This window comes from Nicotiana sylvestris, chromosome 3 (genome assembly GCF_000393655.2).
Source record: "Nicotiana sylvestris chromosome 3, ASM39365v2, whole genome shotgun sequence".
Lineage (NCBI taxonomy): Eukaryota > Viridiplantae > Streptophyta > Magnoliopsida > Solanales > Solanaceae > Nicotiana > Nicotiana sylvestris.
In genome coordinates, this window is record NC_091059.1 from 190,153,045 (window position 1) to 190,166,190 (window position 13,146).

The 13,146-nt window shown below is 31.4% G+C and overlaps 2 protein-coding genes across 2 annotated transcripts; one reads left to right on the top strand and one right to left on the bottom strand.

Moving 5' to 3' along the window:
* The first annotated feature begins 2,548 nt into the window (after positions 1-2,548).
* Positions 2,549-2,884, top strand: LOC138888506 (uncharacterized). The gene has a single exon (XM_070170376.1). It carries the CDS (start codon positions 2,549-2,551, stop codon positions 2,882-2,884), a length of 336 nt encoding a protein of 111 aa, XP_070026477.1.
* Positions 2,885-4,040: 1,156 nt separating this feature from the next.
* Positions 4,041-11,719, bottom strand: LOC104241910 (casein kinase 1-like protein 2). Its single transcript, XM_009796871.2, has 14 exons — positions 11,259-11,719; positions 11,130-11,170; positions 10,611-10,680; positions 10,369-10,517; positions 10,196-10,291; positions 10,036-10,106; positions 6,499-6,560; positions 6,334-6,397; positions 6,159-6,243; positions 5,951-6,077; positions 5,748-5,830; positions 5,610-5,673; positions 5,125-5,261; positions 4,041-4,671 (listed from the first exon to the last, which is right to left on the bottom strand). Exons 1-14 carry the CDS (start codon positions 11,332-11,334, stop codon positions 4,378-4,380), a joined length of 1,419 nt encoding a protein of 472 aa, XP_009795173.1. The 5' UTR covers positions 11,335-11,719; the 3' UTR covers positions 4,041-4,377.
* Between the last annotated feature and the right edge of the window lie 1,427 nt (positions 11,720-13,146).

A 13,146-nucleotide genomic window follows, 5' to 3' on the forward strand; every position in this document is an offset into this window, starting at 1 on the left:
ACGACGGTCCTCCAACAATAATATATTGAATTAGCATATAATTTAAATAAAATTGATATTACGCACAATATCTCGATCTCAAGGCTCGAGAAGAAATATATATATATATATATATATATATAAACTGCAACAAAGACAATACTTTTCAAGACGTACTAAAATTAGGCACTGCATAAAAGAGATTACATAAAATAAAATCTATGAGATAAGAAGAATTGTTTACCTGAACCAATAAAACTATCATAATTTTGTATAGATGCAGGGATGCTAATTACCAAAGGCTACTCTTGAAGAACACAAATTTGAAATTATAATATATTAAAGTAAAAGAGGTAATCAATTTAATTTTTTCGTACAAATACGAGCAGCTTGAGCTGGCATAACAATTAGTAATTTTAACTAGAGAACATAGAAAAAAAGATGGCATAAAAATTATAGTAATTTTACTATAAACCATTGAACAAAAATAATCTTGAATTGATAAAATCTTCAATTGTTACTTAGAATGCCTAACCAATTTTATGTTAGGAATGCAATGATCGAAACAACATGTAAAATATGTGTAAATAAGTCAATTTAAAACTAATGATCATATATCAGATATTATAAACAAAAATCACAATTGACAACTTTTCAATATGCAGTTATTTGCTTAACCTTAAGAACATGTTATAGGTTAGAAAATTTACCTCAAATCACAAGCAAATTTACCTATATAGATATCGATAATATGAAGAGCTTATGATAAAAAAGGTAAAAATTGTGGCTTCTTTTATAGAAGTGGTCAGCTCCTCCATATTGACTACCTTATTCTAAATTATTTTGATCCTAAAATTCTAAAATCCGAAAGAAAAGACACAAAACCTACTATTGATAATCTAAACCCAAACGAAATCCTCACCCTAATTAAACAAAGAAAAGACACATCGTACGTAACAATGAAAATAAAAGACACAATGTAAGTAAAGCATTGTAAACTAAGAAAAATCTATTCTAGTCTAGAATTCTAAACCTAAACGAAACAAAAAAAAAAATATAAAAAAGAAATACGGTAAGAATCTTAAACAAAGTAAAATCTAAAGAATCATAAACCTAAAGGAAAGCACACGCAATTATATTTTCTCCTAAAAGAAAAAAATTAATTACTACAATTACAATTATATCCAATGTAGAATTCACTTATTAAGGGTAAAAAAGGCGATCAACATTTCAATAGGATCTTCGTGCTTTAAATATAGTATAAAATAGTATAGATATATACACGACTCAAATTCGAATTAGTTCAATTACCTAATGATTAAACCGACAAAAGAAAAAGATGTGTTAAGAAAGAAATTAATTTATGTTAACTATCACACTCTAGGTAGCTCTAATTGTCTGATTGGGATTTCTACCCATTCCTTTTCAAATACAGTCTGCTAATGATTTATTTAAACAGAAAAGTTCCATCTCCTTTTTTTCCACATGTTTTATATTTTCAAAGAATAAAAGAAAGAATTTCATTGTGATTTTCGACGGTCAACATTGGCTGATATATGGCATGTGATTTTTCTCCTCTTTTTTTAAAAAAAAAAAATCTTGGGTGAAGGCGGCCATTGAGTAGTAGTAGAGGACAAGATAGAAAAGAAAAGAATTGATATTTAACTAAACCATTTACATAAATTGATATAATATGAATAAGACTTAACTTATATGTATATTAAAATCTTAAAGAACTTTTATATTAATGCATTCTAACGTGTTTTATTAAATAATTTATTTTTATATTTTAAAATTCCTAATTTCACCTTTTTTATGAATGATCATATGTAATTATAATTTTATAATATAATTTTTTTATTATATTGAAGTGCACCCTTACAAAAAAAAATTATCATGACATGCAAAGTTGCAAATTAGGATCCTCACTCACCAGTACTGATGAGTCATGCCCAAAGGCAGACCTATATTGTAAAGGGTGGGATACCGGTACCTGATAAGTTTAGCCAAAATTCCACGTCTACATATACAGTTAAATTTCTCCATAAGCTTTATTTGTTTCGAATATTTTTGGATATTATAATGTTGTTATAAAGAGTATATATTATAACATAATATAAAAATTAGTTCCGAAAAAGCTTGACTTTGATAGTAAAGTATTGTTATATAGAGATATTGTTATAGAGAGGTATGACTGTATATATCTTTAAAAATAGTAATATATTAATAATAACACATTGTACAAAATAAATTTTAATTAAATATAAAAATATACACTATCTTCAAATCTTGGGTCCGCATGTCCAATGATACCTGCAAATGGTGGGAATAACATTTAAAAGCATACAATAATTTTACATCCATTCTATCTTAGGAAAAGTCAAAGCATGCCTTTAATAATGTTAAAAAGTAGGAGAGCAAAAAAGAGACACTCAAAAATTACAATATAAAAGATCAAAGCCACAACCACTTTCAGTTGTTCCCATATATCAATCCATTTTTACACAAAACAAAAACTCAATCAAATACCAAAACACCCCAAAAAAAAACTCTCTTTTTGTGTCCAAATATGGAGAATTTTAGATCTGTATCAACAAGAGAAGGAAGGATGCAAATAGAAAATTATTATGGGGGTCCAACAAATATGCAAGATTTGAGAAGTTTTAGTACTAATTCTTATGTTCCTTATTCATATGGAGGCATAGATAAAGAAGTGAAGATCAAGAAGAGCAAAAGCACAGCATCTTCAAGAAATTGGGCTTTTAATGATCCTGAATTGCAAAGGAAAAGAAGAGTTATTGGATATAAATCTTATGCTATGGAAGGTAAAATGAAAGGTTCTTTGAGAAAGAGTTTTAGGTGGATCAAGAATACTTGTAATCATGTTGTCCATGGATTATGGTGAAACTAGACCTTCATCCAATTGACTAGTAATTTTCTTGTATTTGTTTTTTAATTTTAATTTAAGTATTTTTTACTTCCAAATGTACTATCATTAAGTGATAAAGTGGGGGGTTCTCCACACCCCCCCCCCCTTTTTGGTTATTTATATGAAAAAGGGATTTCAGAATCCTATTTGTTAGAGCTTAAAAGATTGTTCATTGTCGTGATCTTGCAAAAATCTATCAATGTAATATATATAGATTGGTCTCCTCTTGAGAAAGAAATTGGTCCTTTTGTTCTAGAGATATATTTAACAACAATAATTACGCCTCAATATTAAACTCAAGTTAGAATTAGTTGTACGACTATTTTCTTTTATTCAAGTTCATCTCACTCCAATATTATACAAAAATAAAAACACAAAAAAGAAAAGAAGAGAAACAGATATGTGATGATATTAATTCAAGAAAGCTGCTTTTTAGTCATAAAAATATAGTACTAAAAGGGAATTGGTGTTGGGTCGGAGTTTTTGTCTTTAGCACAAAGGGAATTTGGTAGAAAGGGAAAAGAGATATTTGAAGATTGTGCGAGGTTAGGCCTATTATTAACCTTTGTTATTAGCTTTTCGTCGTTATAAATATGTTTCGTAAAATCCAAATGCAAAAACTCACTTCGCTGGCAGATTTTCTTGATCGCTGACTGGCACAGAAAGAGAAGATAGATTTCCTTTTGGCTTCCTTTTACTTTTATTTACGGGTGCGTTTTATTGGCGAAAGTTAATTATCTATGAAACATATTTTCTTATAAAGAAAATGACTCACGTCGATAAAAAATAAGAAGTTATTTTTGCTTTTGGTGAAAAATTATTTCTTTCTTAAGCAAATACTGATATCTTTCGTCATATTCAAACACAATATCTTTATTTACTTTTTCTATCGGACAAAGAATGATTTCCTATCACACATCCTTAATATTTCTTTCCAAAAGATGGAATCTGCTAATAGAGATGGAGTCTCTTTCTGCTTCTTTTTTTACTTTATAGTTCACTTTTTAAATTGGACAAAAAGTGTACCACCCATCCTAGATATTTCCCTTCAAATACAAGGAATCTGGCCTAATATTTTGAATATCTAGCAATTGAGATTCATCCATAATAGCAAAAAGATTGACACAGTATGTCTGTCTCCAGTGAATATTTTAGTCTCCGATCATACAAAAATATCTTCATAATTCACAACATAGCACCATTTGGAATACTAAGAACTCTAATAAAGGAGAGGGAAAGAGATGAGGAAAACAGACAAAGCACCAAATGTATAGACAAGCATAAATCAGATTACAAGGGGGATCTCAAATCTGGCTTTGTGACCCATTAATCTCCTCATCATGTTATTGGTGTCACTGTAAATTTCTATTTTTAGTCTTTCGTGATGGCAACTCGTAGCAAAGTGCATCTTTATCCCCCAAGTTGGTGTAATTGTTTTGCCAAGATTTACAGTAACCAGAGAAGCACAGCTAGTAATGCAGCCTCTCATCATTTTTATTAACACTCAGGCCTTCTATTCCTTTAAGGGCGGCCTCGAAATTCTTGTCCATTTTAGTGGAGGAGCTGCGCTTCTGATCTGATGACAAAATTGGTGAACTTCTCTGCGCAGCACTGGTAGTTTTACGGAGATGTCCTGGACTGGCATCTGTTTTCCGGGTGTGAGAGGAATCAGGTTCACCACCAGCGAACACTGGGTCACGACTGCTAGACACAGCTGGACGCCTTGATGATCCACTTGTTCGGAAAAAATTAGAACTAGATAACTGCAATAAGAGCTCAATCAAAATTCTTTTATCTTCGCTGGTTGTCAATAGAATCACAAAACATGAGAATATATTAGCCTGTGATCTGCAAGCTGTACTACATTTTTTATCGCGCTAAATCCTGCTTCTACCATGTGGAATGAATTTTTTCTCAGGCAAGCAGTTATATTGACGAAAGAAAATGTCAAAGGATGGAAGGTTTTGTGATGTCTACTAGGAAAAGTGCAATGCAGATGAGAGATAAATACAAATAAGAAATAGTAACCAAAGAAAAAAAGGCACAAAATTGATGATATCCCTATTTGGTAAATTAAAGTAACACAAATTATGTCATCTATAGCTTAACAAAGTTGGTTGCACTCACAATCTTGTGAATCTTGTGCCGGCTGGTATTCTGTAAAAATGTCACAATTTGCTGCAAAACAACAAGAGCGACAAAGCGAGAGGACTCACCTCTTTACCCATGGATAAATCATTGCCAACTGTCCCTTTTTGCTTAGCTAAGCTTCCAGAGTTGAAATGCAGCCCTGTGTTCCTATTACGTGTAAGATTTGCTGAAGAATAACCATTAGGCCGACCTTCTTCACCACCTGCATAATATGTCTAGCATGTTATTTGTAGGTCCCATGGAAATAGCAAACTAGCAGATTGCATACTTCCCTGAACAAAAATAATTAACATTATGAACTAGTGAACACTTCACATGCTAATTGTACTTTTTCCATTAAAGGCTAAAGATAACATTTATTAGGAATGATCTGAGGATGCAATTCTATGGGCAGTAAGTAGTAAACGGCAAAGAAACTTATACAAGCTTTGTCGGAAGTAATGTCCAGTTTCATTCTAAGTCTACCATCGGCAAACCCCAAAGCTCTAACATGTACTGATTGCTCATAATTTTCTTTTATGCTTGAAGTAGAGATACATAAGAGACCCACCTGATTGCCTCTCAACATTAGCAAGAGCATGAGGCATCCCTGAACTGGGTCCAGCAGTACCACCCTGTACCAAAATACCATTTCATTTCAACATTTTGAGGCCAATTAACACACAACTGATCTGCCTAAGTCACTCACAAGAGCACGAGATGGAGGATTGGCAAGTTGTGACTGCTGATATTTCAAAATAGTCCAGTCAAATACATAATCAAACTGAAAACCTGAAAGGACAAGAAAAAGAGGAGAAGAAAGCAAAAATGAATAGCACGGATTCTAGAAAAAAACATTAATTGAGCTTATACAGCTATTATTATTTCATGAAAAGCAAGAAATGATCATACCTTCACGAATGAAAAGGTCACGAAAAATTCTCTTGAGATAAGCATAATCTGGTTTATCCTCAAATCTCAGCGACCGACAGTAGTGAAAATATGATGCAAACTCTGTAGGATAGCCACGACACAATGTCTAGAAAAGAAAATTTTGTGTCAGCATCATCATTAAAGATCATATCGCTAGCATAAGAAAAATGTTAAGAACATAAAATGCCTCTATTGATGTTGAAACTTTCTTCTCACTGATCCTCTCATACTTCTGCTTCTTTGTGCCTGCTTTCAGTCCCTGCCAAGGAAGACTACACATTTTGAAATCAGTAAATAGATATGTCAAGAAAGAAGAGTGAAAGCAAATAAAGAAAAAGGAGATACACATAAAGACATTCTACCTTCCTCTTAAGAAATACATTAGAACATAACCCAGTGACTCCAAATCATCCCTTCGGCTTTGTTCTATAGGTTTGAAAGCAACAAAGGAATCAAGGATAGCTTCAAGAATAAGCGCAATCCACATACACAAAGTTGTACAAAAGTTTAAAAACCCAAAAGCTTACCTATGCCAAGGTGAGTATTCATGCTTGCATATCTGGCAGTTCCTGTCAAATTTTTGTTTTCTCTGTATTTGAAAATTAGAAGAATAAAATAAAATTACTCATTCATTATCTAGAGATAAATCATTTCCTTAGCTAATAGATTGCATGAGAAAAGAATCTCAAAAGTGTACCATAACGGAACTCAACACAAAAAATAAATACTACAACTTTGACAAGCTCAAAAATCAAATAACCTACCTCAATACAAACCAACTGCAAAACTCTCCTTAAATTTCAGTAAAAAGTGCATCTTTCGAATAAATAATTAACACAACTCCATGGCAATCAGACATGGTGGCACTAGATTGATGAAGCCTTCTCCTTCCACCAGTAACTCAGAGAGAGAAAGAGAATAAATCAGGGGAACTTAGGAAAATGAACTATAACCATAGGAAAAGCTAACCAACATGCCTCGACGCCAAACTAGTTGAGGTTGACAATATCATGATTTGACTATTTTTACATTGGCAGTCAACTTACTGTAACTCTCCACCTTTATCTGGACTTGAGAAATAAGTTATCAGATTTTTTTCTGACGTCACTACCTAACCGAAGTTAGTGAAAAAAGAGGTAACTACAATTCATTATAGAGGTATAGGACTTGAATGGAAGCCAACATCCAGACCTATCTATATTATGTTAAAAGCACGAAGGACGTTAGCGAAACATCGTTCGCCTTTTTTATTCCTTTAAAATTGAATTCACACTTGACAAAATAGTCATTTGATTATTCTACTAATATTTAGAAATAGTCATTTAACTAATTTTCTACTATTTAGGAATAGTCATTAATTAATTCCCTACTATTTAGGAATAATCATTTAATTATCCAAGTCTAAGTAAAATAAAAGAAAAATAGCTTTCCAAGAAGGAATCAATATACTTTCAAATTATACCTTATTAAAAAGAAAATACTAACTTTTGTTATGAGAAAAACTTTCGGCAATTTTGCTGATTTGTCAAACAAAAATTTAGGAACATTTAATTTTACCCCTTTTTATTTACATTTTAGATTGTAGAAATGTATGTTTCCACTTTAACACAATTTAATTTCTTTTTGGGAAGTGGCAAATTTGTCTAATTTCAAGTAAGAAAAGAACTATCCTTAGATCTCTATAAAATTAATTTCAATGCGAATTTATTTTCAAAACAAAGAATATTACAACTCAAATAATTATTTATGGACAAACATATTATTGTAATATTGACATTTCCTCTTACCCTTCAATTACGTACTATTTCTTCAAAACAATATACATCTAAAATAATAAAATTATTTAATATTATAATGAATAATAGGTCAAACTAAAGCATATTATTTGTATGAAAACTGAAGTTGGACGTAAATTTGTGATATATAAAAAAAAGTAGTATTTGAAGTCAAGTTAAAAAAGATATTTAAAAATAATGTAAAATTTTTAATTTGTTTCCTAAAAAAAGTTTAAAGGTCATAGATGGACTGAAATACCGTTGTGACTTGTGAGCAATGTTAACACAATTTTTTCCCATAAAATTAGCTAAACACAATCACTATTCTTTAATTTAAGGAACTTACACTATTTTCTTTATCCTTGTATTTATAATTCACGATATTTTTTAATACTATTTATGCGAATTTAAAAAGGTTTTACTCATGACACGGAATGCGTTGCACGTACAAAGACCCTTAGTGAAATATTATTCATCTTATTATTTTCCTAATATCTAGGTTTTAAATTAACTAAAACTTTGACTATTAAATCTTTCCTTAATTGAATTATGTAAGAACTACTAACATTTAAGGTTTTAAATCTTTCCATAACTATAACATACGATAGAAGAAGGAATTATAATCAGGTGTCCATGACTTCTTTAGAAGTCCTTATTGTCATAAAAAAAATTATTTCAAAGAAAAATATAAATAATTCGTATTCTTTTATTTTCTCATAATAATCGGAAAAATTAAAATTGGACAACTAAATTGGGATGAAAAAAGTAATAAATACTCTCTAGTATAATAAAGAAAGGTTAATAATCTGAGCACCAAAGTTATCCACCAAGCATCTTTTTGTCCATATTTATATGATTTTTCAAAAAAAAAAAATTGTTTAAATAATTCATTGTCACTCTATAAAATTAAAAAATGAATATAAGCAAGCATTTGAGCTGGAAAAACAGGAGAAAGTTCCACAGCAGAAGCTATAAATGATGTAAGTTTCCTTTTTTAAGTTAATAATGTACATTTCATGTATTTTGTCTGTGTAGGAGCTAACTCACCTATTTTATAACCTTTAGCCTCTTCTTGATGCCTTTTCTAATGAAACTTCTTCCTTCATTAAAAAAATAGATATTTCATATTCAAAAATTCATAAGCCATTTCATCTGCTGCTTCTTGCCTCTTAAGTGGGAGTCAGTATTGTCAAAGGCAAAAAAGCCTAGAAAAGAGTCAAGATCTTCTAGGGTTTTAACTTTTAAGTACAAAGATCAAGTGAAGTGTGGGCTTGAGAAAGATGCCAGTGAAGGAAACAAAGTGTACTTCAAGAAAAATAGTTATAAATACAAATAATAATCATTTGGATGAAAAGCAATTGATTTTTTTAGATGAACGGTGAAACTCTTTTACAAAAATATCACATTTTAACATCACTTATTTCACTAAGATATCAAATTTGATATCTAAGTGAAATAAGTGATGTTAAAATCATGTTAGATAAGATAAAAACCCATTTTAAATTTCTGATGCAGTTCTAAGTTTCTAATGACTAATTTGCTTATACCAAAATTCTGATACCAATTTGTGATATACTAGTGATACCAACACATATAACGATCCTCGTAACTCTACATCACATTGTGTCAATACCAAGAAGTCCAGGAGACCCAATGTAGCTGGTAATTTTGGACTCACTTGGTGTTTGACTAGGATAGTATCTTATGATTTAGAAAGAGAAAAGAAAGAAACTGAAATTCCCTCCGGCTTTACTTACAACTCCCTCAAACCATAAGTACTTGTTTTACTTTTCTGTTTGGGATGTCTACCATCCGTTTTCTTTGAAAGTAATTTCTTGATTCATTTTACATGCCAAAAGAGGTTTTAACGGATAAATATATCATTCTTCTCAGTAGACCTTTAACCTCTACTTTGTTCTTCTGCAACACAAAAGTCAAACTCTGATCACAATAATTCCCTACAGGTATTAAACAACTCTTATCTTGAACTCTTCTGTTAATAAATCTCCCAAATCAAAAAGGGACAAACTAATTGAAATACAGGAGTATCTCTGAAGGAGGAAGAAAGGATCATAGTGTTATATAGTTGATGCAAACTAAAAGAAATCATCTTTTTTGTCCCTTCATAGAAAAATCTGCAACAAGACAAGATAAAGCTCACACTTGTTATGAAACCTTCCTCAATCCCATAGATAGAAGATTATCTTATCTTCTCTTGAAAAGTTCAAAGGAGCTAACCTATATGATTAATCAAAAAAGAGATGGGGCGGGGTGTTTTTGGGAGCTTACCTATATGGAATATGCTGATGAGTGGTGGAGTCCCTATACTTCTTGGCCAGCCCAAAATCAATTACATAGACCTATATGTAACCAATGGTAGTAAAGAATCAATAATTTCCCTACCAGCAACAGGTGGATGTATAGCAACCAATAGCTTTGATCCCAATACCTGATTTGCACGTCTTCCTAATCCCATCAAGAAGTTGTCTGGTTTTATATCTCGATGAAGAAAAGATTTGGCATGGACAAATTCAACTCGATTAATCTGAAAATTGAGTACGATGAAAACAGGTTTATAGATAGTTAACGAAATAAGTAACAAGTGCAAAACTTCACACCTACCATCTGGTCTGCAAGCATAAGAACAGTCTTTAAGGACAGCTTCCTGCTGCAGAAATTGAAGAGATCTTCAAGACTAGGTCCCAGTAAATCCATCACAAGGACATTATAATCTCCTTCGACTCCAAACCATTTTAAATTGGGAATTCCAGCTATCAATGTCAAAAAAATTCCAACTGATAAGGACAAGGTATAAACGTCGTATAAAAGAAGCAATAGTAACCAACAGGAGAATGAGAAATTACTTCCTCCTTGTAGTATCTTATACAACTTTGATTCATATAATAGTTGAGGATGCTTTGTCTTCACATTTTCCTGAGTAACAGAAACAGAAGAAGTATTTCAATCACAATGACAAAAATGTTCCACCAATCTTCGAATATAAATAGGACTTCGAATACTGATAAGGACAAGGTATAAACGTCTAGTGTTCTACAAGTTAATAACTATTTCAATATCATGTTATGTTATTAAGATCCTACTAAAAACCAGGGGGTAAAAGAGCTACCTGGGAATATCCATTTACTTTGCTGGTGTAAATATTATATTCAAGATTATGCAGCTTCTAGATCTAAATGCGAGTGAGGAAAAAACTAAAGTATTTCATACTAACAAATAATGAGAAATACTCCAACTTTTAACTAATAGCAGCTCAAAATCCTTACTTAAGCAATCAGGAAGCTACAAAAATACAGAATTATACTAAAAGGTACGTGCTGAATGTTAAAAATTTGGAAAAAAGGAAATGAAAATTCAATATTTACCAGCTTAACTCCAACCTCCTCATTAGTCTGAACATTAGTCCCTGAAAATGACAAAATTATAAGTATCCACAAATGAAAAACAAAACAAAAAAATTAATTACAAAGAGCAAAATTGAAGAATGTGTATACCGAGGTAGATCTCACCAAAGGAGCCGCTACCGATTTTCCGGCCCAAACGAAACTTATTACCAACACGAGGCTCCATTAATTAGAGGTTCGATGATTAATTGGGAAAATAATTAAAAGATACAAACCCAGTTATAAATAGGAAAACTTTGAATCCACAAATTAATCCACAAAAATGGATCCAAAGAAGAAAATCGGTACTATTAGGTTTATCTTATGAAAGAAATGAATGGATAAAATATGATTTAATATTTGCAGATTTCAGCTTTTTGTCTTGTTGTTCCCTCGGAGGTCATGGCATTGGAGCAGGAGAAGAATCATCTTTTAATCTTTTACATTACTGCTTCAGCTTTGCTTTTGATCCAATTTGAATTCATCTCTCTCTCTCTCTCTCTCTCTCTCTCTCTCATCTTCTTCTTCCTACTGCATTTTACGTTTTCCCTTTTTTTTCGCGGGTATTGAATTAAGACCCAAACTCCGTTATTCCATTTTTAACCTGACTTTTGTCAATTAATTTTGCCTTAATCTCAAATTACTTAGATAAATCCTTTATATTCAGCTTTATCATCTTACTTTGATAGTAATTAATGGAAAAAATCAGAAATAATATACATTTAAAGTTGATAATTTAAAAATAAACGAAATTTAATCACTTTTCATATAAAAATAAAATATGTCCGAAGACATTTCAGCATATTGTACTGGAGTTCAAATTTTTCACATATAAGATTCCATCGTAATATGCTGGAGTGCCAATATAATATGCTAGAAGTTTATACGTAGGAGTTCCATAATCCAACATATTATACTGGAACTTTCTGTTTCAACTAGAATATTTTTTGTCCAAATTTTATCTCCCCATAAAATAGTGATTATTTTTCAATAACTTGATAAATATTGGCTATTTTTCGATTACAAATCTGAAAACTGGCTAGCCCATGCTATTTTCGCATAATTAATTTGTCTTAAAGGAATTTTGGAAAAACATTTGACCAACCCAAGGTATAATGTATTCTTAACAACAAAGCTCAATTCCAATTACTTGTTGTGGCACGTTTGAATCATTTGATTTCATTAAATTATGTTTTTTTCTAAGTCAACATCAATTCCAATTGACTGGACGACATTTAAGATAATTTGATTTCATGTATAATCATCCACTTTAGTAACAATAATAACACACTCAATATAATCTCATAGGTGGGATTTGGAAAGAATAGTGTGTACAATCAAATCTATAACAACATCTCTATATTACAGTCATTCACTATAAAGGTCAAGTTTTTCTCGGAACCGATTTTTATGTTATGTTATAACATATGTCTTCTATAACAACACTTCACTAAAGCAGCCAAAAAATATTAGAACAAACGGGACTTTTATAAAGAGGTTCCACTATACCTAAACCTTACCCTACCTTGAAAAGGTAGAGATGTTGTTTCCAATAGCCTTTGGGCTCAATGATGGGACAAATTCAAAAATAGCCAGATTTACAACTGATCGTTCAAAAATAGCCCAGTTTCAAAAGTAATCAAAATTTAGCTACTTTTCATGTAAAGATAAATCTGAACGAAAACATTGTACAAAACCCGGAAAATACGCCAGTATATTATACTGGAGTTCCAGCATTAGTATGCTTGAACTCCAGCATATTATACTGGAGTTCCAGCATAAGTACACTAGAACCCCGGCATAATATACTGGAGTTCCAGAAAGTATAATTGTCCAGTATAATATACTGGAGTTTGGAGCATCGGTGCTCCAGTCTCTAGTATATTATACTGGAGTCAGCAAAGTATACCGGTCCAGCATAATATGGTGAAGTTCATACACATGTGCACCGAATTCCAGTATATTATGCTGAACCGGTCTCTGTTACAGCAAAATAGTG